The following is a 22,298-nucleotide window of genomic DNA, read 5'->3' as shown; positions in this document are numbered from 1 at the left end:
AGTTCTCTGGAGATGTGAAAATCCATGTGCAAATTCTTCATTGGTGACAGAGGGTTAAACCCAAACTAGAACTGGTAGACACAAGTCTCAGCCAGCCTTAATCAAAGATTAATAATTTATCTTTTTTGAAAAGTGTGTGCTCAGGTAGGTCCAATGCTGAGTATGGAGGAGATAGAAGTTTCTGGATAGGCCAGAACAAATTCCTTTATGTGTCTTAACAATAGTCTAATTAGATTTGCGGGCTGCTATGGTTGTACTAATATGTTGTTTGTTTTTTTTACTTTTTATAGATATGGACATTTGTGTCTGCATTAAAGTTGAATTTAAATATAAATTTAAACCATGACTTTCCAGGCATGTAGCTACAGCGGGTCATTTCATGGTAAACCCCTGTGTCGTTGGCAGCTTAAATGAATGCAGGCAGATAATTATTATTGATTTGTAAAGTAATTTGATTTCATATTGACTAATGGAAAACAATATAATTTCACATGTTCTACATTTTGAAAAGGATGCCTCCACTGGAAATGATCTTTTTATAGATGAACATGATTAAAGTGATCCTGTATTACATTGTGTATGTCTTCTCTGTGTGTTCTGCCTAAATCAGGGCCTGAAAGCTCAATAAGAACTCAGGGGAAGAGATTCAAACAACAAGGAAAAATCAAATGACATTTATTATTGATGCATTGTTTCTTTTTTGATAAGCAAATCATCTGTTTTCTTTCAGTCTAAAGAAACTTTACAATATAAAGAAACATACAAAGAACATCTTTATTACCTACACAAGACACCTAAGTCCCTAAGACAAGATTCTGAACTATCCTACCATGAAATACAAAGCAAACCCAAGAGACAGACTGCTTCATATTGAATACTGCCGTGTCATCAGAAAGGACCATGAACAGTACAGGAGCATCATTTATATTCCCTTCCCTTGAATTCCCCCATCCCCACCCCACCAGCAAATCTTCCTAATGGTACAGTATTATACATCACAATAGAAGTACAGAGATGGCCAACGATCGATATACACAGAGGACTGAGAGAGGATCAGTGAGAGAGCTTCAATCTATACAAAGCTATCACAGGAGCAAATAGCAAAGGACACAGTTTTTCCCCATAAGTATTACTTTTTTCTTTTTAAATCTCTTCTTAATTTAAAATGAGGTTCTCTTAAGTATTTTTCTCCTTTTTAAAAGTTCTTAAATTGATAAAAATCCTTCATATTAAAAACTGCAATATGAGGTCACATGTTTTATTCTTGTGAGAAGATGCCCTTTAGAAAAACGATTCCGATCATACGCAGCCAATAGTAACATTTAAACTGAAGCGTATGGAGACGAGGGGCAGAGCGAGGACGCCGCAGCTCATTTGCTTCTCTCTGTCCTGTCCTCTCTCTGTCCTATCTTCCCCCCAACCAAACAAGTCTTTAGCATACAGTCTGCATTTATTGTGTTACTGTGTTTCTATACATTTTTTAAAATGGAAATTTAGCCACGGGAGCCAAATTGTCACCGCATCCGATCTCTGTGAAAAACATGGACAGTTTTATTTATAATTTACTTTCAGCTGTATTCATTGGTAGTGACTGACATATCAAAACATGTCAATGATATCAAAATGCATTATACAGTATTTACAGAAAAAGGGAAATTAAAGAGAAAGGGAGAGAGGTTTTGAGGAGGTGAGGGATGGGAGGAAAGAGGAAAAGAAGGCAGGTGTGTGTCACTAAATTGATGGAACACTGGAGAGAGTTCCCGGGCCACCGACAGCCAAAAACCTGGCGACATCCCTGTTGAACTCTGGGTTCAACCTGTTCACGTAGATATCAGAAAATTGATAAGTACACCCCCATCACCCATAGAGGCTACACTGGTTGTTTAGTTATTGTTGGTTTGAACACAATGTGTGCTCCTTGAAACATTGAGTTTATCAGGCCAAGAGTACAAAACATACAGAAAGAAACAAATTAAATAGTGAAACATGTAACTAGGCTTCTCTTTGTGTGCAGATTTTATGGGCTTTAAGTTTTTTTTTTTCAATCCAAAAATATAGGAATAAATCCACCACAACAGTATCTGATTATTGAGGCAGCATGACCTGTTAACCCCCATAGGTACGTCATTCTGCTCCCATCAGCAGCACTACTACAGCCGTCCAATCCTCTGCATCCATTATCCCACACGTAAGGGACTAGCTGAGGGAACAGGTCGATGGGAGCTCCGAGGAGACTCTTATTTCGCCTGGATTCAGAAAGTGGATCATAAGTGATCTGCAAGTTCAACCCAGACTCAAAGCATGAAAGCCTCATGATTGTGTTCCCCACAGTTCAAAAAAATAAAATAAAACTGAGGAGAGACCAGAATGAGTCCTGGGAGGAAAACAGTGCCACTCGAACGAGTCCACATTAAATGGGTGAAATCAAATGACATGACGAAGGGGGAAGAAACCACATTTCAGGATTCACAGACAACTTGTAAATAACAAATAATAAAACAACCACAATACAAGCTATTGTTGTATTTACAGACGAGACAAAATCCATAGAGGAGACGAGAGGATCCACAAAATGCTGGCACCTGTCCCAAGCCACTATGAACCAGAAAACGGAAATTTGTTGTGACTGTGTGGAGCGTTTTAGCTGGGATACTAAAACTACTGAATTATAATCAATCATTCCAATCTCTCTTGGTTTGATAGTTTATGGAAAATGGTGCTACAAATATCTGGAAGGCAAAGACACGAGCTACAAGTTCGGAAGGAACTTTAAAGGACAGGTACGTCCAATGAGACGGTGACAAAAAAACAAAAACAAACAACAAATAACCTAAAATCATGTAAACAGAAAATCATTGTGCATTTTTTCGAGTGTGTGCTTTTTCTGTCATTGTTGATGCTGCTGCTGAGATAAAATGTGCCCTTTACAGGAAATCATAACTACATTAGTAGAATAATAATCAATTATGAAAATTATAACAATAATATTATCATCATCAACATCAACAACAAAATACAAACATTTAATGAAAACCATTCTTGCCCCAAAATAACATCATCAGTTCATCTTTTTTTTTTCTTTTTTATATATCATTCCTGCCACAGGAGTTTTTGCATGAGGGTTCACGCCCCCGCTCTGTCAGTCAACTACTGCATGCCCTCAGAAGTGATGATCAGCATGATTTAATGAAGTGGTGGTAGATGCAATGGGGGCATCTTGATTGGGCTGACATGACACCCATAGGGGCAGGCTTCGGATTTGGGAGAGACAGGCTTGGAGCAGGTTGAGCTATCACTGTCCGAGGGCCCCTCGTTGGGGCCCGGCAGCCGAGGAGAAGCGGAGAGGAGACCCTTCATGTTGCTTGGAGGCCGTTTTCATGTTCTCACACCCATTTTGCAGGCGTTGGGATGGGGGGCCTTGAGGGGAGTCCTGCCTTCCAGGGGTATCCTCAGGTGCTGTGTGGCGCAGCACACCATCCACAAGGAGGAGGAGGAAGAAGAGGAGGAGGTGGGGTGGAGGGAGGAAGGTAATGCAAGATGCACCGGGGCAGATGGGAGAGGGAGATTGGGATAAGGGGGAGATGAAAAAGAAATAAAATAAAATAAAATAAAAAATAAAAATCACACACTCATCGTCATGTTGGGTGAATACTGTAAAAAGAGAGAAAAAACAGAGGGAGGGGAGAAAAGATAAGCCAAAACTATATTAAACCTCATTCACTACCCAGTTACAGATGAAAGCATGAACCACTAACTAAACTAAGTGCCATGTCCAGTATGACCAGCCATTACACTGAACAACCCTTTCTAATGTACCGTCTATGTCAGTAAACCAGCAGCAAGCAGAGCAGAGTCCAGCCCAAGGAGAAAATGTTAAGGGGGTTTCAGATCACAGTGAAGATACTGTGGCAAAATGTCAGTCTCACATTAATCACTATATGACAATCTCTCCATGCATCAGAGAAAGCATATGACGTGGTTCTCTTCCATGCTCGTGTGCATGCGTGTTGTTGAACTGGAGTTAGGTGAAGCTGGGAACACGATACTACAGGACTGACCATGATACCCAATTTAGCCACAGAGGAGGATTTTAAAATCATAGGGATTTTGTGATATGGTACATAAAATAGAACAGAAGCTGGTTTCAGATACACATTTTATACTTCAATATAAGATCTTTTTCTTAAATCATTTTGTCTCTAGATGAGTTTATTACTAAGATTAGTTTAATTACAGTTACAAAGACAGTTACTAATATTAAGCTCGGTTTCTGCAGTTTTCCACAAGTTACATAAAAAATGTTTCAATATGGTTCTAAGACTATAATGAATTAAATTTAAGACCTATGTTGAGTGACACAGATATGAAGGAATATTAGAGCGCCACGGAGATAGTTTTAAATGAATGTTAACATAATTAAGATCTAGAACATAATATTTAAAAATAATATTTTCCATGTTACCTCGTTGGTTTTCACAGTAACAATCGTTACCACTTGCTGACCAGTGGTCAGAAATGACAAAAAAGAACTATGTCGGATAATTTGTTAGATTTTCTGACCACAGCCTCTCAGCTCTGCTACAGATCTGCACTCAGGGGAGATTTTTAATCTGCCAAAAGATTTCTTATCACAAACACACAAATATTTGCTAAATCTCCACAGAAAGATGACTTTGTAACTGTGGACTATTTTCAGAGGTTTAATATTTCTTCTGGAATCAAAAGAAGTAAGTGCTTTCACATAGTTGCTCAATCAGCTGTCCTTTTTTTTTGTTTGAAATATGCCTGAATTTACCAGAGTACTTGGCAAATTAGTCTTCACAAGAGTCAGGAACCAGACAGCTTAATGCATCGGATTTAGAATTTGAATGCGGCCTATTAGATCGATGTGAGTCATAGGTAAAGTCTAGACTCACCACAGACAGTTGGCACACAATGCAGCAGTTTGAGATTTCAATTTGGAGTTATCGCAACTGTATCAAGTATATCGATTTTTTGTGACTGGATAAATCTGAATGTGCTGCTTGATACAAGTGCAGATTTGTGCAGATATGACTGTAATCTGCATCAGTAAGTGATTAAATACTGTATGTGACTTGTGGATGTGATTTCTTTTGTTTGTTCCCAGCTTAAAAGGTTTGTTGACACTCACACTTTCACTTTGGAATGGGTTTAAAAAGTTGCCTGCCATCTCGCCGTCATCCCGCGGAGTGCCGGGGGGATTGTTCATGCCTGCCATGTTGTTGGGAGAATTCTACAACATGGGAAACAAACCAATAAGAAACCAGAACTCATCCAGATGCACAAAGTAGGCGGCAAATCAGTTCGTTCGTCTTACCTTTGGCAACCCATCCATGTCACCAGAGCCTGTGACAAGACAATAAAACAAGAGAAACCTGAGTGATTATAACAGTTAACAGATCCTCAGCTGCTAATTGAACATCACTCCAGGATATCCAGTGCAAACAGAAGCAGCCTGCCCTCTCACTGCTAATGGCCTTTAATTGAGCCATTTGTTTCAGATACAGATGAGCACCAACTCTGCTGGCTTCACTGACCATGTCGCACCATCCACAGGATCAATTGCCCTCCGCACTGCCCCACTAATCTGTTTTAGCTGTGATCAATACCAAGAGGAGCGAGAACACTTCCTTCACCAGTCACAGGGGGGCAGAGTCTTACTTCTAAAGGCCTCAGCTCTTCCTGAACAAACTCCGAACTGGCTACACACAATGTGCACTGGACATCATATTCAACTACTCACCTAGTGACCCGTTCATATGATGCTGCTCCATACCACCCATTCCACCCATTGGCCCGTCAGGACCCGGCCCCATCGGGAACTAGTCGGATAACAAGAAAATTAATGGAGGTCATTTATTTAGCTCTTTTCATGCTTGGAAATTAATTTGAAATAAACGTACCAATAAAAAACGTAATTTATTATGATTCAAAAATCGTCAAACCAATGTTACTCACATTAGGTCTATTTCCACCAGGGCCGATGGGGTTCATCATCGTGTAGATGTTTTCACTTGAGTTTGTTGAATCTGTGAAGAGAAATGAAATGGATGTTTAAAATCAGACTAATGTAACACAGCTTGTTCCAGAAATACTTATATTAATCTCTGTCTGTATCCAATTGGTCAAAAAATGTCAAACTATCCGGTTGGTTTGGAGAATAGAATGAGGTAATAAATGTGAAATAATGAGCTGAGGCCACTGGAGGGCCTCTGTCTCTCACTGGGTTTGACATTGTTCCAGTGTAATTTAGTAGTTTGTTTATTTTTCAGCCAGAGAATGTTCTTTTTTTTAGCAGAACAGGACAGAGAACAACTGTATGTTACTTTCAGTGCCAGGACAAAGTGATGGTGAAGACCAAGTTATTATATAGAAAATCTGACAATTAGAATAAAGCAGTACATGTTGTGTCACTCCTCATGTGTCTGTCCTCAAAATAGTAAGAAGGATGAGATGATCCTGAGTGATCCAATCACAAGTGATCAGCACCAAGCTCAGGTCTAAATTCACCTTGGAGGTGTTCAGGGGCGCATGTGGCCACATTGTTTTCACAGTGTGTATGTTAATGTGTCCTGGGCCACACATGCCGCCTACTCAGCTGACCCCCTATAGTTTCAAATATTTTCATACATATCAGTGTCCATACAATGATTGTGCCCACAATATCAACACCACCAAAGATTGACTGAAACTTCTAATAAATGGGTTAAAAATCTTTCTTCAAAGCAACATCAGCTCATTCTGACTCTGCTCTCTCTCTCTCTCTCTCTATTTCTCTTGCGCCAACACATGTCATCGGACACATCTGTGAACTCAGTCTGGGTTAATCATCATTTGATCGCCACAAACACAAATGATGGTCATGTTTATTTGCATTTCTTTGCATAGATCGGAGGAGTGAGATCTGATCACAAGTGATTGGCTCTCTCAGGACGAATGTTAAAGCCGGGTCTGAACAGGGCCACAGAGAAAAGAAGGGAAAAAGAGGATTAAGAAATTGAAAGAAGAGAGATAGATAGATGTTTGGTGTGAAAAGTGGCGGAGAGAAGTCGCCTGTTAGATTCCCTGAAAGTACTTGTGTTGTGTCGTGACTGGAGGAGGGGGGGCAATACTGAGTGGGAGGTGTGCATTTTTGTGAGATGTTTATGTGTGTGTCTGTGTGTGTGCACGCAGAGTCTTGGCGACTGCAGTGGAAATATGTTTTCCTCTCCTGGTGTACGTGTGAGCAGCAGCGTTTTGTGCAAAAGGTTGCCCCGGTAACGGATCACAATAGAGGTACGTATATAAATAATAAATAGTGGACACAAAAAGAAGCTCTCCGCAGGCCGACAGAAACAGAATGTCTACAGGAGATCTGCCCACAGTGCTTTGTTTGCAGCGAATTCTCCACAGAGACATGACAGTGACGGGTCAGACTGGAGACGGATCAGTTGATTGCAGACAGACATGCCTCTGCTTCTCTTTTATACTGTAACTATCTTCACTGTGAAAACATGTTTTGCAGAATGTCCCTCAAGTGGAAAATAGTAACAAAAAGTCTGATACCAAATCCAAATTTTCCATGCATATCACATACTGTAAAATTTCACATTCAGTGCAATATTTTACTCTTTTTTAATGTTTTAAACTTAGAAAAATATTCCTAAAGGCTCAGTTCCTGCAGTATTTAGAGCCCTATTTCTGCCTGTCTCCCGAGGAGAGACGTGTATCTGACTGAGAACAGGTTTGATGTTTCAACCTTCAGTGAACGCTGGATAAAAGCAGAAATCAGAGGGGAAAGTGAAGTGTGTAACTCACCTCCGGGGCTAGGCATGATGGGAGTTCCTGGTGGGCCGCCTCCCCCTGGAGGGCCCTGAGGGGTGAAGAAGCAAGAGGAAAAGGAGAGAAGTGAGTGCTGAGTGCATGTAGATGGCAGCATGCCTGTGAGATATCATGGCGTGATAGGTAATTTATGGCCCGTGGTCGAACACGATTCCGTGATGGGACACTTACCACGTAGTTTCCTGGAGATGAAGATGAATAAGCTATCTATGGAGAGAGCAGATGAAACAAAACATGAGACACGGTTACTGTAAACACAGTCATTCATTAAGACTAAGACGTGAGAGACTCACTGAATTTGAGTTGGGGTTTGGCCATGGACCTCTTCCACCAGGACCCCTGGAAATGCAAACACATGGAAAAATAAGGAGCTTATAATAGAAGACATATAACAGAAGAATTCTGGTACTAGAGTGCAGCTCGGGACACAATCTTCTGACTGAGTCCCACCCGAACACGAAAAAGCATTCTGGCTAATGTTCTCCCTTATTACAGAGACATGCACATATGAACAATAAAGTAGATAGATTTTGCAGAAGTTCCTGCTTCAAGTTGGACATACCATCTTCACTGTAGTTGTTTATATATCTGCATATATCATATTTATGCAATAAGGTATTTTTCAACCTAGCAGCTGACATGGTGAGGAAAGAGAAGTCATATGTTAAAGTCCTCCTCCAGTGGAAATCAAGTTTTTAACATGTTCCCTTTAATGTTATAAGAAACATTTTGAGTAAAACAAGCTGTCAATGCATTGACCATTAACCTTTACACTGCAGTGAATAAATAATAATAATTAAAAAAACAGAGCCATGGTTTGTGGTGAACCAATCCTGTCAATTTGTGGGTGAGGCTCAGTGGCTGGAAAAGGCTTCTCAGCTGCAGGTGAGCTGTGAGGGTTTTAAATATGTAATTGTGTCTAATAAGCTACTGGGGTGAGATCCAGGTTTCAAAGAAGCAGGATATTCCCCTGAAAACAGGCTCATCTCTGTGAGTAACATTTGTAAAAATATCATAGAACTGTTTTTGAGTCTACTAACATGTTCATGCCCGGCATCCCTGGCCCCATGGAGTTGGGAGGAGGCCTCATCCCTCCACCGTAGTTCTGCAGAAGAGAGGAACACACAGTCAGCGCGGCGTCTCGCACCTGCTCCGTCTAAAGGTTTGAATCTTAATGAAGGTCAGTGATGATCATGTCTCCGACTAACTAGTGTTTAATTATGCGCTCGTGTGTGGGTTGGCTGGAGTGGGCTGTGTGTGACGGTGGACAGCTGTGTGTATCTATGTGTGTGTGTGTGTGCGTCTGTATATGTTGTGTGTTGCTGAATGTGTGTCTCTGTGTTCTTGCTCCCCTCTGTGTGTTTGTTTTCATTGCTGCCCAGCAGGCGAGTTTGGCTGGTGCTACATGCCTGTACTTGGGTGTGTGTGTGTGTGTGTGTGTGTGTGTGTGTGTGTGTGTGTGTGTGTGTGTGTGTGTGTGTGTGTGTGTGTGAGAGAGACAGAGAGTATGGGGGCAGGCCAGAGAGCAGCTCCACTAAGAGGAAGAGTTTTGTTCAGCAGACGATTACACTTGTCGAGCAGATGCCACACCAGCTGCTGGTGCACTAACTGCCAAAGTCACCGTGCCAGGGTGGCACAGAGAGGGGCCGGGGGGCACAGGGAGAGAGTGTGTGTGTGTGTGTGTGTCTTTGTGCGAGGTGATGTTAGAGCAGGAGGTGGTCGGGTACAGATGAAGCAGCTGTCTGGTGATGGTGATTCAAATGGAGCTGTTGTTTAAGCATCTCATGTACACACTGAATCACATCCACCATAATAAAATCGATAAAAGGAAAGCAGCAGTGGTCAGTCTGTGTTGGTGGCGGATCACTCAGTCTGAGTCTGTCACACTAGGTGGGAGACTGTAGGACTTAACATGAAGAACTGTCGTTGGCTCTGGTCGGAGCCAAGCTAATCATCAAAGCGCTCCTGACATTTAAAGGCAGAAAGTTACGAGCCTGGCACAACCAAAACTTCTCCTCAGCAGAGGAGACGGATTATGCGCATGCAGTTTATAGGCTGCTGGTTTGACATTATAGCTGCTTTTATGGCGGCTCTAAATGAAGGGTAACCAAACATTGGGTTTGTTCATAAACTGTCAATGACCAAATCTGTGTGTGCAGCAGCTGCAGAGTGGGAGTGCAGCGGGTTGGAAACACTAAAGGACACAAGCCACTGTCACGACTCACTTTATTTTCACAGCCCTTTGTGTTGTGATGTGTGTGAGTCATATGACTGGTGCTTACCTGTGGACCCATCCCTCCCATGCCTCGGGGGGGATTCATTCTCATTGGACCTCCCATGTTTGGATGTCCTGTGGTGAGACGTGGAGAGCAGCTTGTTAGCACTATATACATCAGCAATAATTGCGCACCTCAATCAGAGTGTGTATCACCAGTATGAGACTGCATAAGTGAAGCTTCTGTGAAATAACACTGCATGTTTGACTCTACCTTGAGGTCTGGTTGGGTCCAGGCTGTTTGGCAGGAGAGGCTGTGACCCGGGGATGCTCCCAGGAGGCTGATTTGGCATACGGAGGGAGGGCCTGGGGCCACCTGGGTACCGTGGAGACATGAATGGCTGCAGGAAGGACAGGGAAAGGATAATCATTTGTTATTATTTTTACCTCTACTAAAGAGGTCATGTTTTCATCAACTTTTATTTGTGTCTTAGTTTGCAGCATACAAAAAACTACTGGACGTATTACCAGAGCTATTGGGCTTCAGCTGAGGTTTGCATTCTTCTGAGTTCTGTTTATTTATGTAATTATTTTGTGATGAAATACTTCTAATTCTTGACAAACAGGCCTTATAATATCACATGTACTTCCAACTTTCTACACTAGGGTTATTTCCACAAAAACAGGAAAAAGATTTCCGTCACTTAGCATGAAATCTAGCATCTAATTCATGCAAACAGAAGCCAAAATCAATACATTCAGAAACAACAATGTCAGAATTGTCTCTAAACATATTGATTATGAAGAATCTATTAATATGATGTAATCCACAGTATTTGAATCTAATCTGAAGTGCAAAGAAATTTAATAAAGTAAGAGTCAGACATATATTGACAATATCTATTTATAGAGGTATGTAAAACTGATGCAATGTCTGAGAAAGTTATATTGAAAATCTAAATAATGCACGAAATGTAAAAAACACAAAGCACCACAGAGTACAAATTTCAACATACCACTGTTATTATTAAATTCAAGCTTAATAACATAACAGAATGTACATCTACTCTTTGGTGTATAAACATGGAAGAATATTCATTGTGTTTTTTCATGCATCTGCTATATTTAGGCTTTTTTTTTTACAGGTAAATACTATTATGATATTATTTTCCTCAATAAAACATGAACCAGCCAAACTAAACCAAACCAAACCTGTACCTGCTGTTCAGAAGCAGAACTGTGTCAAACTAATTATTCACAACAGAAGGGCCAGATATTTGAATCCGGTCAAACACAGAAAAACCTTATTTAATAAATGGCTCACTGTATCTAACCTGGCCACTCTTGGTGTTAGTATTGCAGATCAGCAGGGGGAGCTATTGTGTTGAAGAATAATGCACTGTTGAAGTTTTGCTGGAGGAGGCTCGCTAAGTTTTGCTAAGACCTCAGGTGGTAAAATCCATTAGGATGAAGGCAAAGAAGACAAATAAGAGGGGGAACACATGAAGGATGGAAACTTTGACTGGAAAAAACAAGGTGGGATAGAGGGAGGGAGATGGAGCAGAAAAAGATGAGAGAAACAACAGTTGGATGGTAGAAGGAGTATCAGTAGAAACTGTACTGCTTCTTGAACATTTCCCTGTTTTGTGCCGCTGCTCATTTCCCACAGCGTGTGTGCATGTGTGTCACCAGACAGCAGTGCTACAAAAATACAGCCTGCATGGATGGTGTGATTCCAAACTGCGAGAAACTGCAGACGCCACCGAGACAGATGTTTGAACACAGAGAGGGGACGAGAACAGGCTGGCCGGGACACACGCAGGGCCAGTGCACAACCGGTGAATAATGTAAAGCGCCCCGGACAGATGGTTTTCACATTTACCTGTGAGAGTGTGCTGCCGCAACTACAAATGCCCGCAGCCGCTGAGCCATTTTTTCTGTCAGACGATGAGAATTAATTGCAAACTCAATGCAAATATGTTAGTATCAAGGGGAAACATGCTGATTTGAATGTGGATTGGGTGAGAGCTGTGTGTTTTTGTCACGGAGCATGAACAGCAGAATAATGTTTGTGTTATTATCTTCACTCAGTGATAAGCGCAGCACAAATAGACGACAAGATGAGACTGTTTTTCACCGGTAATTATATATTGTATGTTATGTTCTGGATAGGTTGAGATAATGATGAGGAAATGGATGTAAGTCTATGTAAAGTCTCTGAAGGTGACCTATGACAGAGTGTGTGTTTGTGTGTGTGTGTGTGTGCACATAAGTGGAGAACAAGTTATATAATTGTAGTTACCCCTTAGGGTGAGATTGGAGAGGAGACTTACTACTGTTTTCTTTTGTCTCCTCTCCTCTCCCTCTCTTCTTCCTCTCCTTTCTCTCTCTCCTCTCCTCCTCCCTCTCCCTCTCCTCTTCCTCTCCCTCTCCTGACCATGTTATTGTGGTGGGTTTGTGCACAAAGAGCTGCACCGTGTCAGGCTGTGCTGCAATATTAATGGTCTATTGATGGACTATGGGATGGTGAGTGCTGGGCTGAGGGAGAGCCGAGGCCCTCCAGATGCACCTCCGCTCCTTACAGCTGGGCCAACACCGCTAAATTATTCATCCAGCCTACCATCGTGGATGCTGCCTGTCCTGTCTGTTCGCACAACAACGACCCGTGCGCTGTTGGTACACTGTGAGTGAGTGAGTGAGCAAGTAAGGGAGCAAGTAGGCGAGCAAGGGAGGGAGCGTTATGGTTGTAGAATGCGTATGAATACATACTATAAATCATTAACTTAGTGAAGCTGTCTCCATTTGTTTATTTGTAATAATTTGTATATTTGTTTATCTGGACTACACACTGTGTATTTTATTTCCTTTATTCCCCTTATGTTTTATTTTATTAAAGGGACCCTATGTTTAAAAATGTGGGTGTATAAATGAATGGTACTTATGAAAACATTTAGAATCGGTCCAGTGAACCGCATCCGCTTGCAGTTGTGACACGGCAGCAGTACAGTGTGGGGCAACCGTGACTGTCTACGAAAAGTCCACTTAAAGTTCTTTTTTTCAACATTAAAAATTATATGGCTCTTGTTTCTGGGTTTTGCTGAGAGTCTGGTAAAATAACATGTCTCGCTCAACGAGAAGTGAAAGGAAACATTTTAAGTGGACATTTCATGGACTGTCACAGTTGCCCCATAGGATTACATTAGCCACTCCTGCTACTCCTGACAGTGGAGGTGATCTTCTAGGCTGATTCCAAAAATGTCTGTAATTATCATTATATACACCCACATTTATAAACACCAGGATTTCCCTTTAAATATTGTTGTTTTTACATTATTATTATAAATATGATATTTTGATTATGATTTTGTCTTCAGTATTATATTTGTGCTTTGGTAACACATGTAAATATGATGCCAAGCAGTATGACTGAATTTAAATTGAGTGAGTGAGTGAGTGAGTAGATGATGAAGGAAGAAAAGGACAGAGTTAACGTTTCTGTCTTACCTGTCCGTGAGGCCCCATCATGGGATTACTGGGGTTGTGTGGGGGAGGCTGCGTGTGAGGGGAAGGCTGAGATCCTGGTGGACCCTGGTGACAAGAGAGAGACAGAGAGATCTCAATCTACTGCAAAGATACTGGTGATCTGCTTCGGAAAAAATTAAATTAAACAAATTTACAATATCTCCCTTGAGAGGGTGAGCACTGGGGTTATTCATTAAAAAGACTTTGTGATATGAGATTTAAAAGGAAAATCCTACCAAATGCCAAAAACCTGTTTTCTCCCTTACCTTCTGTAAAAATAGCACAAGTACAGGTAAGTAAAAATGTATTCAAACATTTGCCTGAGAGCTTCATAATTTATAATTTTTTTCTTTTCTAATAATTTTTGCACAAGTACATTCTCACATAAATTGAAAGCTGCAGTCATACATGTTTCTGACAATATTAATGAAACAAATGCTTCCATATAAATAAATATTTGCAGTAGTTGTTGAAATGGTTGAAAACAGTGTTGCCAGTCCTGCTGAGAATCAACATCAAACTCCCGCCGTCTACGGCTGCTTCTTAGACACAGTTCAGTTTTACCTGTCAGTACGATTATATTCTAACAGCTCTGATGAACCCCACAACAGAAAACAACGAAACACACCACCAGCCCTCAGGTTAAAAAAAGCATGACATGATACGTGACTATAGTTATTGGAAGATGAGGGGAAAAGTCTGTATTCAAACCTCAGACCGTTTGAGGTAGTTTGCCTTGTGTTCCACCAGAGGGTGCTAACTATTAGCTTGACCTGTTGCATGGAAGACGCGAGCTAGCAAAGTCATTCTGGATCGGACAATCATGACATCAGAGCATCTGAGAAGCAGCGTATGGAAGTATACTGGGCTCTAGATATTCAGGCTGTTGACTTTGTACCATGAAACTACATTCTCCAACAAATCTGTCAGTTTATCTGTTAGCATTCCACCCATGAGTCAGCAGAGGAGGGGCCACAGACGAGCAGAGTGGGGGCCATTTGATTACATTCAAACAAAATGCATCATGTCAAATCCATTCGACCCAGAATTTTGGAAAAACAGCACTAACGAACTCTGGTACACTACTGTATTATACAATACTACTGCCCCCTATTGGTCAGCATCACTTAATGCAGCTATAATTTGCAAGTCATTCAGGGACTGAATGCAGCATGTCCAGACTAAGTGTGTTAATTACAGCGCATCTGTTCTGATACATCAATAAGGATGTAACAAGATTTTTCACTGGCATTTGCAGACGCTCACATTGATTTTCATGGGCAGGAATTGTTCATTTTCCAGATGAGGTCTGATCGATGCAGGAGGTGGACTTTAATCAAAGTTCAGTTACAATTGTGTAGTTACAACAAAGAGTAGTTCAGGTTGTTTTCAAACAGTCTTATTTTAAAATGATGATGCTTGGTGCTGCTGTCCACCAATGGAAGTTTAATCCCTCCACAGAAGGGCCACATATTTGAACCCAATCAAACATCATTACAGCACAACACAGAGAAATGAGTCCCAAGATGAAAATAACTGAAATTATTCTGTCACTTAAATGCACTCAGACTGTCACTGGTATGTGATCTGTAATGTCAGTATGAGAGTAAATGAACCCTTTTCTGAGTCCAGTCCCTCAAAACAAACACAGTGTTGATTACATTCATTCAGTATCAGAGGAGTGTGTGACCTCTGAACTCTGTCTCTTCCTACAGTAGCCTCACATGACTCCAGCAGCAGCAGCCGCTTCATCAGAGATCTACCTGAACATCACTACAGAGAAAAGAGGACCACCCACTGTCAGAGCAGGCTTATCTACGAGTCTGTCAGAGCCTCCGCCAGGTACTCTGCTATTTCTGTAACATTTCAGAAAGGTGTGTGTGTGTGTGTGTGTGTGTGTGTGTGTGTTGTGCAACCAAGATGGTGACGACAATGAATATGAGATCTGTCTCTTTCTCAGGTGAGATCAGGACCTTCTTCTCTCAGGTGCTGAGAATGTGTGTGTGTGTGTGTGTGTGTGTGTGTGTGTGTGTGTGTGTGTGTGTGTGTGTGTGTGTGTGTGTGTGTGTGTGTGTGTGTATGTGCTGGTTTGAATTTGTTTGTGCGTGTACAGTGTGTGTGTGTTGTCGGAGTTTATGCTTCAACAGATGTGTTTCTAGCATCACAGTGAAAAACTGAGGGATACCAGTGTGCAATATAACCTGACACACACACACACACGCACACACACTTTTTTGAGTCTCTTACTCATGGATACCAAGTAAAATTTAATATAATAGATATTATTAATAAATGGTTGAGTTAATTGTCTTATGCATTTTCCTGATGACTTATTTCAACAATCACACACAACAGTCTAGACCTCACCTGAGTGCATCATTTTTCATGCAGGCAGCAGCTGCAGGGATACAGTCATCTCTCTTGCGTCACACACTCTCACACACACATTCTCACTTTAAATCTCCCTCCCTGCTTGCTCTCTCCCTCATCGTTTCCCACCCTGCCCACTGTGCCGCCTTCCCCCCCGTGTGAGCGCTCCGCTGGCGTGGCTGTGGCGGTGGAGCACTGACAGAGCAGAGCACCAGGAACCTGTGGGCGCTGCTACAGTGGGAAAATAAACATGCCTGACTGACGGCTTGAAACAAGTGTGTTCCCACAGGCGCAGATACGGAGCGGCGGCGCTGCCAGGTACACTGTATAAGAACACAGGTTTTGGCAGGAGGAAGGAGCTTGTACATACACGTTGAAATGATGCCATTTATGAGTCGAGCACTTATTCATTGTAACCTTTTGTCTGAAAAGTGTTGAGGACAGTGGAAGCAGCCAGGTTTGTATGTTCTTTATAAACATGGCAGTTTACTTCTCTGTTGCATTGATATATTAATTTGAGATATTGTCAAGCGACAGCCAGACAACACGCAGCTGGTCAATAATCTAGCGTGGAAATGTTTATTTAGTTGCACATACAGTGTTCTCTCTGAGTGCGCTGGCACAGCTGACATTTGACGTGTGTAGCGGTGCCACTGTGGTTGTTCTGCCACTCTCTGTGTGTATGTTTTGGGTGGTTAACACCAGCTGTACTGGCTCGCTCTGACTCTCAGCAGGTTCACACTGGGGCTAATGCAGCACTAGCTCCGTCTGACCTCAGAGGTTATTGTTGTTGCCAAGCTGCTCTGTGTGTGTGTGTCTAACAAGACATCCCTGCGGGGTCTGGCTGCACTGACCCAGCTGCAGCAGTCTGCTTCCCCTCTGCACACAAACACACACACCAGTTTTGGTCAGGAGGACATTGCATTGACTTTTCCAAAGCCGTACACTAACTGTGACTATAATCACATGACTGAGCCTCGACCCTTAACTTAACCTAATAACCAAAACTCAAGTCTTAACTGTAAAACTTAATAGGTAATCTTGTGGGGACCAGGTTTTTGTCCCAAAACGCGAGTAGAGTTCACATAAACTCACTACAAGAACAGATTTATTTCTCACACACACACGCACGCACGCACGCACGCACGCACGCACGCACGCACGCACACACACACACACACACACACACACACACACACACACACACACACACTAACACACACACTAACACACACACTAACACACACACAGCGCTCCTCTCTTGTTCTTCTCTATAATGTGCCATAATGGAGCACGGCTCCTCGGGCTGGGCCTCCATGGGCCTTCCTGCTATTACATCTGAATGGGCCAGCATATGGCCTTTATGGCTGCACTGTTCTCTCTACAGGTCCCTGCAGAGAGACGGAGAGACAGAACATTTCAACTGTCACAGAGGTATAACATGGGGCGAGTTTGAAAAGTAGCCTGGTTGGGTTCAGAGTGTGTGCAAGCGTGCGTGTGTGTTTACGTGGTGTTGTTTGTGTATTTGTGTCAGAAAGAGAGCGGGGGAGAAGGAGGAGGAACATGGGGAGCGTTAAATGAAGCAATTAATAAAATCATTTTCTACCCGGCTAAGGAGATAACAGCTTGGCACAGTACCACAAACCCATCAACACAACCCCCCTCGCCTCCCCACCACTCATTTCAGCTTAAGGAAGACCCACACCGTTGCCCCTGATGGACCACTAAAAGAGAGAGGGAGAGGGAGATAGAGAGATAGAGAGAGAGAGAGAGAGAGAGAGAGAAGGAGAGAGAGAAAGAGAGAGATTATATGAAATAGAGAGAAAGAGAGGGATGGAAGAGTATCAGTCATCTGAGTTTTTTCCTTATATTTACCTCTTCTAACACTAGAGGGCAGTGTGTAACTGCCATGAAAATACTGGACACACACACACACACACACACACACACACACACACACACACACACATACAAACAGAGAGCAAGAACACAAAGCAGCCTGCATCACTGAACACAACAAACAAAGCCAGGAGGGACAGCACCACACATGCACGCACGCACGCACACACACACACACACACACACACACACACACAAACACACACACTGCACACTCATTGTCATTCCTTGCTAACATTCCAGAGAGAGCGGCGGCGGCAGCAGTAGGTCTCCTGCTCGCTCACTGTATATAGCATGGCCACGCGTCAGCTCAGAGATGGGAACACGCTATCAGGGGTGTTTTCTCTCTGTGGACGCTCATGAAATGCTTACAGCCATAGGAAGGTGGCAGATGATTTAGATATACGTACGTATGATTGTGTTAGTGTGTGTGTATGTGTGGTCCTCTCTTCCTCAGCTAAGCGGAGTGTTCACCTGAAGTTTCGACAGTTAGCAATTTCTCACGTCTGCCCCTGAGCAGATAAAACATGCCGTATCAGAATCGTGCTGCTGATAGGGATGAAGTATGAACAGCAGGAGACAAAGGCTACAGTCAAAACACTGTTTAACAGTAGGGACTGTTATCAAACGGGTTTGAACTCAGCCAAACAGGAGCAACAGGCAGACAATGGACAGAGGAAACATTTGCTCTGTACTTTCAAGTTGTCAGTCAAGGAGAATTGTAGTAGCGTCATTTTTGTCACCATCCTCTCCAGGATATCAAATGTAGCCTTTCCCTCAGACATGAAATGCTGGTCCATAAGTGTCTGTCTATACAGGTATGTCCCATTCACATGTCTGTGATTTCAGATATGGCAGAAAATACGAATGTTTCACTGAGCTTTTTATGCTAATACTGTGGGCGTCTTTGGTCCAGTAGTCTAAAAGTCACAATTATGTTTCAACTCTTTGGATTTCAGCTGCAGACAATAGGTATATTCACTGTTTTGTGTCCACAATCCACCCAAGATAATTATCTTTCTGACCCTCATCTTGGGTCTAAACCAAGGATCTGCTGAAGGACCAACACTGACCCTGATTAGACATAAAATGTATGTGAGAACCCAAAGAATCCAGTTACACTGGATATTTCGCTGCACTCGTCCTGCCAACCCCCCCAAGTAAAATGCCTGGGCCAGGGAGTTGGTGTGTTGATGATGCTTTGAACACGTGACAGTTGCAAAACTGGAAGAAAACAAATCTCTCTGGATGAAAAACATAGAAGGTGCAGTGAAGATGTCAGTTTGGAAAGAGAATTAGATTTCAGAGCTTTTGGTAATAAGGGCTGACGCTGGTGTTGATGTGCTTTAAACAAAAACATGTGATTTATGCATCATGTCCTCTCTCCTGTATAATCTACCTATAGGCGTCATCTCTCGCATACATGTTACAGACGTGTTTCTGTTTTTGTGAACCCAAACAATCTTCTGCTGCATTCTTCATATGCGGAAGGGAAAACCATCATGTCTGAAACAGATATTGAGGTGTGACATTTGATTGCAGTTTCTCAGTCTCCTGTTCCCTTTCTAAAGCCACTTCACCTCAATAATCTGCATCTTTGTAAAACAACTGCCCAGAACAAACCCAGAGATCAGTCCTAACTTTGATAAATAAATCACTGAGAGCAGATGTCTCCTTGATTCACCGTGCAGCTGCCATGTGTCAGCTTTTAACAGGTTCTTAAATTTGTCTTTGATACCCAAGTTGCTTGTTCTTAAATGTGTAATCAAACCTAATCCTCTTGTTGTGCAGTTTGGTATTGTCTCTGAAGTGCCGCAATTACCTGCAGTAAAACACACTGCCCTTGACTTTGAATTCTCTCCTCTTTTTTTTTTTTGGCAGGGGGAGTCTCGTCAAAAGAAGTCGAAACCCTAACTGGTTTATAGACTTAATGGAGCACATTAAGATTTTTGAGTACCTGCCATACACATGTAGATCAGTAGGTAGACAAAGAGGGATTTTTTTGGTGGGCATTATTTGACAGATGGACCATAAATCTCTAAAGAGCAAATCTTATCTAATTTGCTTTTCCCTGGACAGAAGCCTAATGCTCTTATTTATGCTGCTTTCTTCCAGATTTTGTCTCTTTTTCTCTCTATCCAGTCCAATGACGCACGTGACACTGTAAAAAACTACACTGCAAATCCTAGGCTACATCCATACTAATACTTTTAGTAATTAGAATGAAAACGATCTCTGTCCACACAAGAGTTTTGACTCCGTATCATGCCTGAAAACATGTCATGTGATAGGATCCTGACAAAACAGCAATGGCCACGTCATGACCGAAAAGACCCAATCAGTGTCTACATCATTGTTTTCTAACATCTCCATTTCTGTCCATCCAGTCTAGGTGTTCAAGTTTTCAAACTAAAAGGGCCGACAGTGTTTCGAAACTTCTCTTCTGATTTAGCGGCTCTAATACTCATGTTGTGTGGACACCAGGTGTATCCATAGCAGATAACGTATTGGTTTGGATGTAGCCTTAATGTTTGATCTGTCAAAGTAGCAGACAGGAGGTGAATCCATCAACTGTCCACTTTTGTCATCAGCTGGCATTTGTGTGATCTCTGAAAGACTTTTCTGCAGTCTTGTCGTCCTCTCTTCTCCTGCGCTTTCTTTTCCTCCTCCTCATTGTCATTAATTCCGTCTCCTTCCAACACCCCCCTCACCCACCCAACACCACCCTCGTCCTCTCCCTCCCTCTGCTTGTCCTCCCCAGAGGGCCATGATGCAGCAGCGATGGACTTTCTCAGAGAAGAGAAGGCTTATATGGCAAATGTAAACACTGCAGCCTTTCTTCCCTTTTCTTTCCCCTACCTAAATCATCTCTTTCTCTTTATCATCCTTCTCTTTCACTGCAGGAGACCGATGTCAGGCTCGTCTTCTGAGCTACAGATTAGGAGAGCATATAGGAGTGGACGTACCCTCATTCCTCCACCTCCATTTTCCTTCACTGTCTCCTCACCCTTCTCTCCCAGGACTGTAGCCAATAACAGTCTTGGGGTCACCTATGTTAATTACAGTGCTAGTGCAACTGGGGGAAGGAAAAAATAATAAAAAAGTCTGCAACAGACACGCACTCGCAGAGAGTGCATGCAAACATTTCACACACACAACAGAGTCGGTGAGTAAGCATGTGTCTCTGAGGCAGTGTGTGCGAGAGCAAGAAAATAATAGTTTCAAAGACAAGGGAAACAAGAGAGTGAGGAAATGTCATGGAGAGGAATGCCAGGCGTACGAAGGAGAGAGGGAAAGGTGGCGAGATGACGCCGACCTGGAGATGAGAGATGACTAAAGAACGCAGGAAATTCAGTTTTAGTAGATACAATCCATTCATAAGTCTGCCTTGTTCACATTAATAAACATTTCAGTCTCTCACACTCAGTTTCATTGTGTTGTCGTCGGCAGCCGCACAATGACAATAAAAAATCTTTAATCTCTAAGACACAAACATGGACATTTAACACTGTCATTTAACTGACCTCACATCCAGGGTATCTCTGAGCAGAGAGATGAGAACACAAGTAAACAGTAAAAAGTAATCTGTGGAAGGGGAATTTTGTTTTTACCCTTCCTATAAATGAACTAGATTAATCTCAGTAGACTGCTCTTTCAGTGCATATACCAAACATTACTTTACCAAGGAGTCAGCATCAGTTACATAAGAGAGAGTGTGTATTTTAGCTGTGGTTGAAGTTGAAAGATGCTGTCACATAGACAGATATATGACTTTTTTTTAAACAATACTGCAACCAACAACTATATTTTCTATCTCAAGTTATAGTGAAGAAATGGCTTCCTGTGTGTGTGTGTTGTCATCAGACTTTCTCTGTTACTAGTCATTCTTATGACACTGATGTTTGTTGAGGGGCTGTTTTTTTCTGGTAAGTTTGGTTCAATAAGTAATTTGATGCTATAAAAAACCGGGTGAATCGTCATGATTGACAGCGGGGACTGGATCATGATTGGTCGAACTTGTGTATCGGTGAGACTTTGCTACCGTGGCTCCATCCCCCTGTGACAGGGAGGAAGTGGAGATGGTCTATGGTCCCTCCCTGTGAAACCATTGGCCCTCCCAACATAAAGCGCGATAGCTCCACATTACATCGGCAAACATGAAAACCAGCTGGACGCCAATTTTTCACTCCTTTTTTCGGCACTGTGACGTCTTTCAGAGCAGAAAATGTTCTCAAAGCACTGGTCACCTGCCACCATGGTGCTGTTAAACCCCAACCACCACGATGAAACCTTATTTTCATCCAGTCTATGCAGCATGCTACACGCAACATGGCACGGCTAGGCTTAAGATGTAAGACATGCGAACTAGCTACTAGCCACCACACATGCCCACTGAGACTTTGCTGGCTGCAAAAGGATACGGCATTCCCGAAATATACACAACACAACC

At 42.3% G+C, this 22,298-nt stretch overlaps 1 protein-coding gene across 2 annotated transcripts in view; it reads right to left on the bottom strand.

Moving 5' to 3' along the window:
• Nucleotides 1-659: 659 nt before the first annotated feature.
• ssbp4 (single stranded DNA binding protein 4) overlaps nucleotides 660-22,298 on the bottom strand; it is an 88,558-nt gene continuing 66,919 nt past the window's right edge. Inside the window, exons 6-17 of one of the 2 annotated variants that reach the window (XM_020081312.2) lie at nucleotides 13,562-13,645; nucleotides 10,332-10,458; nucleotides 10,125-10,192; nucleotides 8,883-8,947; nucleotides 8,136-8,181; nucleotides 8,014-8,049; nucleotides 7,819-7,873; nucleotides 5,980-6,050; nucleotides 5,765-5,843; nucleotides 5,339-5,367; nucleotides 5,153-5,254; nucleotides 660-3,456 (exon numbers count right to left, since the gene is read on the bottom strand). In XM_020081312.2, the coding sequence (XP_019936871.1) occupies nucleotides 3,376-3,456; nucleotides 5,153-5,254; nucleotides 5,339-5,367; nucleotides 5,765-5,843; nucleotides 5,980-6,050; nucleotides 7,819-7,873; nucleotides 8,014-8,049; nucleotides 8,136-8,181; nucleotides 8,883-8,947; nucleotides 10,125-10,192; nucleotides 10,332-10,458; nucleotides 13,562-13,645 (843 nt within the window). In that variant the 3' untranslated portion in view covers nucleotides 660-3,375. Of the gene's footprint in view, nucleotides 3,652-5,152; nucleotides 5,255-5,338; nucleotides 5,368-5,764; nucleotides 5,844-5,979; nucleotides 6,051-7,818; nucleotides 7,874-8,013; nucleotides 8,050-8,135; nucleotides 8,182-8,882; nucleotides 8,948-10,124; nucleotides 10,193-10,331; nucleotides 10,459-13,561; nucleotides 13,646-22,298 lie in introns of both variants that reach the window. The other variant, XM_020081314.2, reaches the window with a different exon arrangement.

This window comes from Paralichthys olivaceus, chromosome 3 (assembly GCF_024713975.1).
Source record: "Paralichthys olivaceus isolate ysfri-2021 chromosome 3, ASM2471397v2, whole genome shotgun sequence".
Lineage (NCBI taxonomy): Eukaryota > Metazoa > Chordata > Actinopteri > Pleuronectiformes > Paralichthyidae > Paralichthys > Paralichthys olivaceus.
Note: the sequence above shows the minus strand (reverse complement) of the source record. Positions and strands in the feature narration are given on the sequence as shown.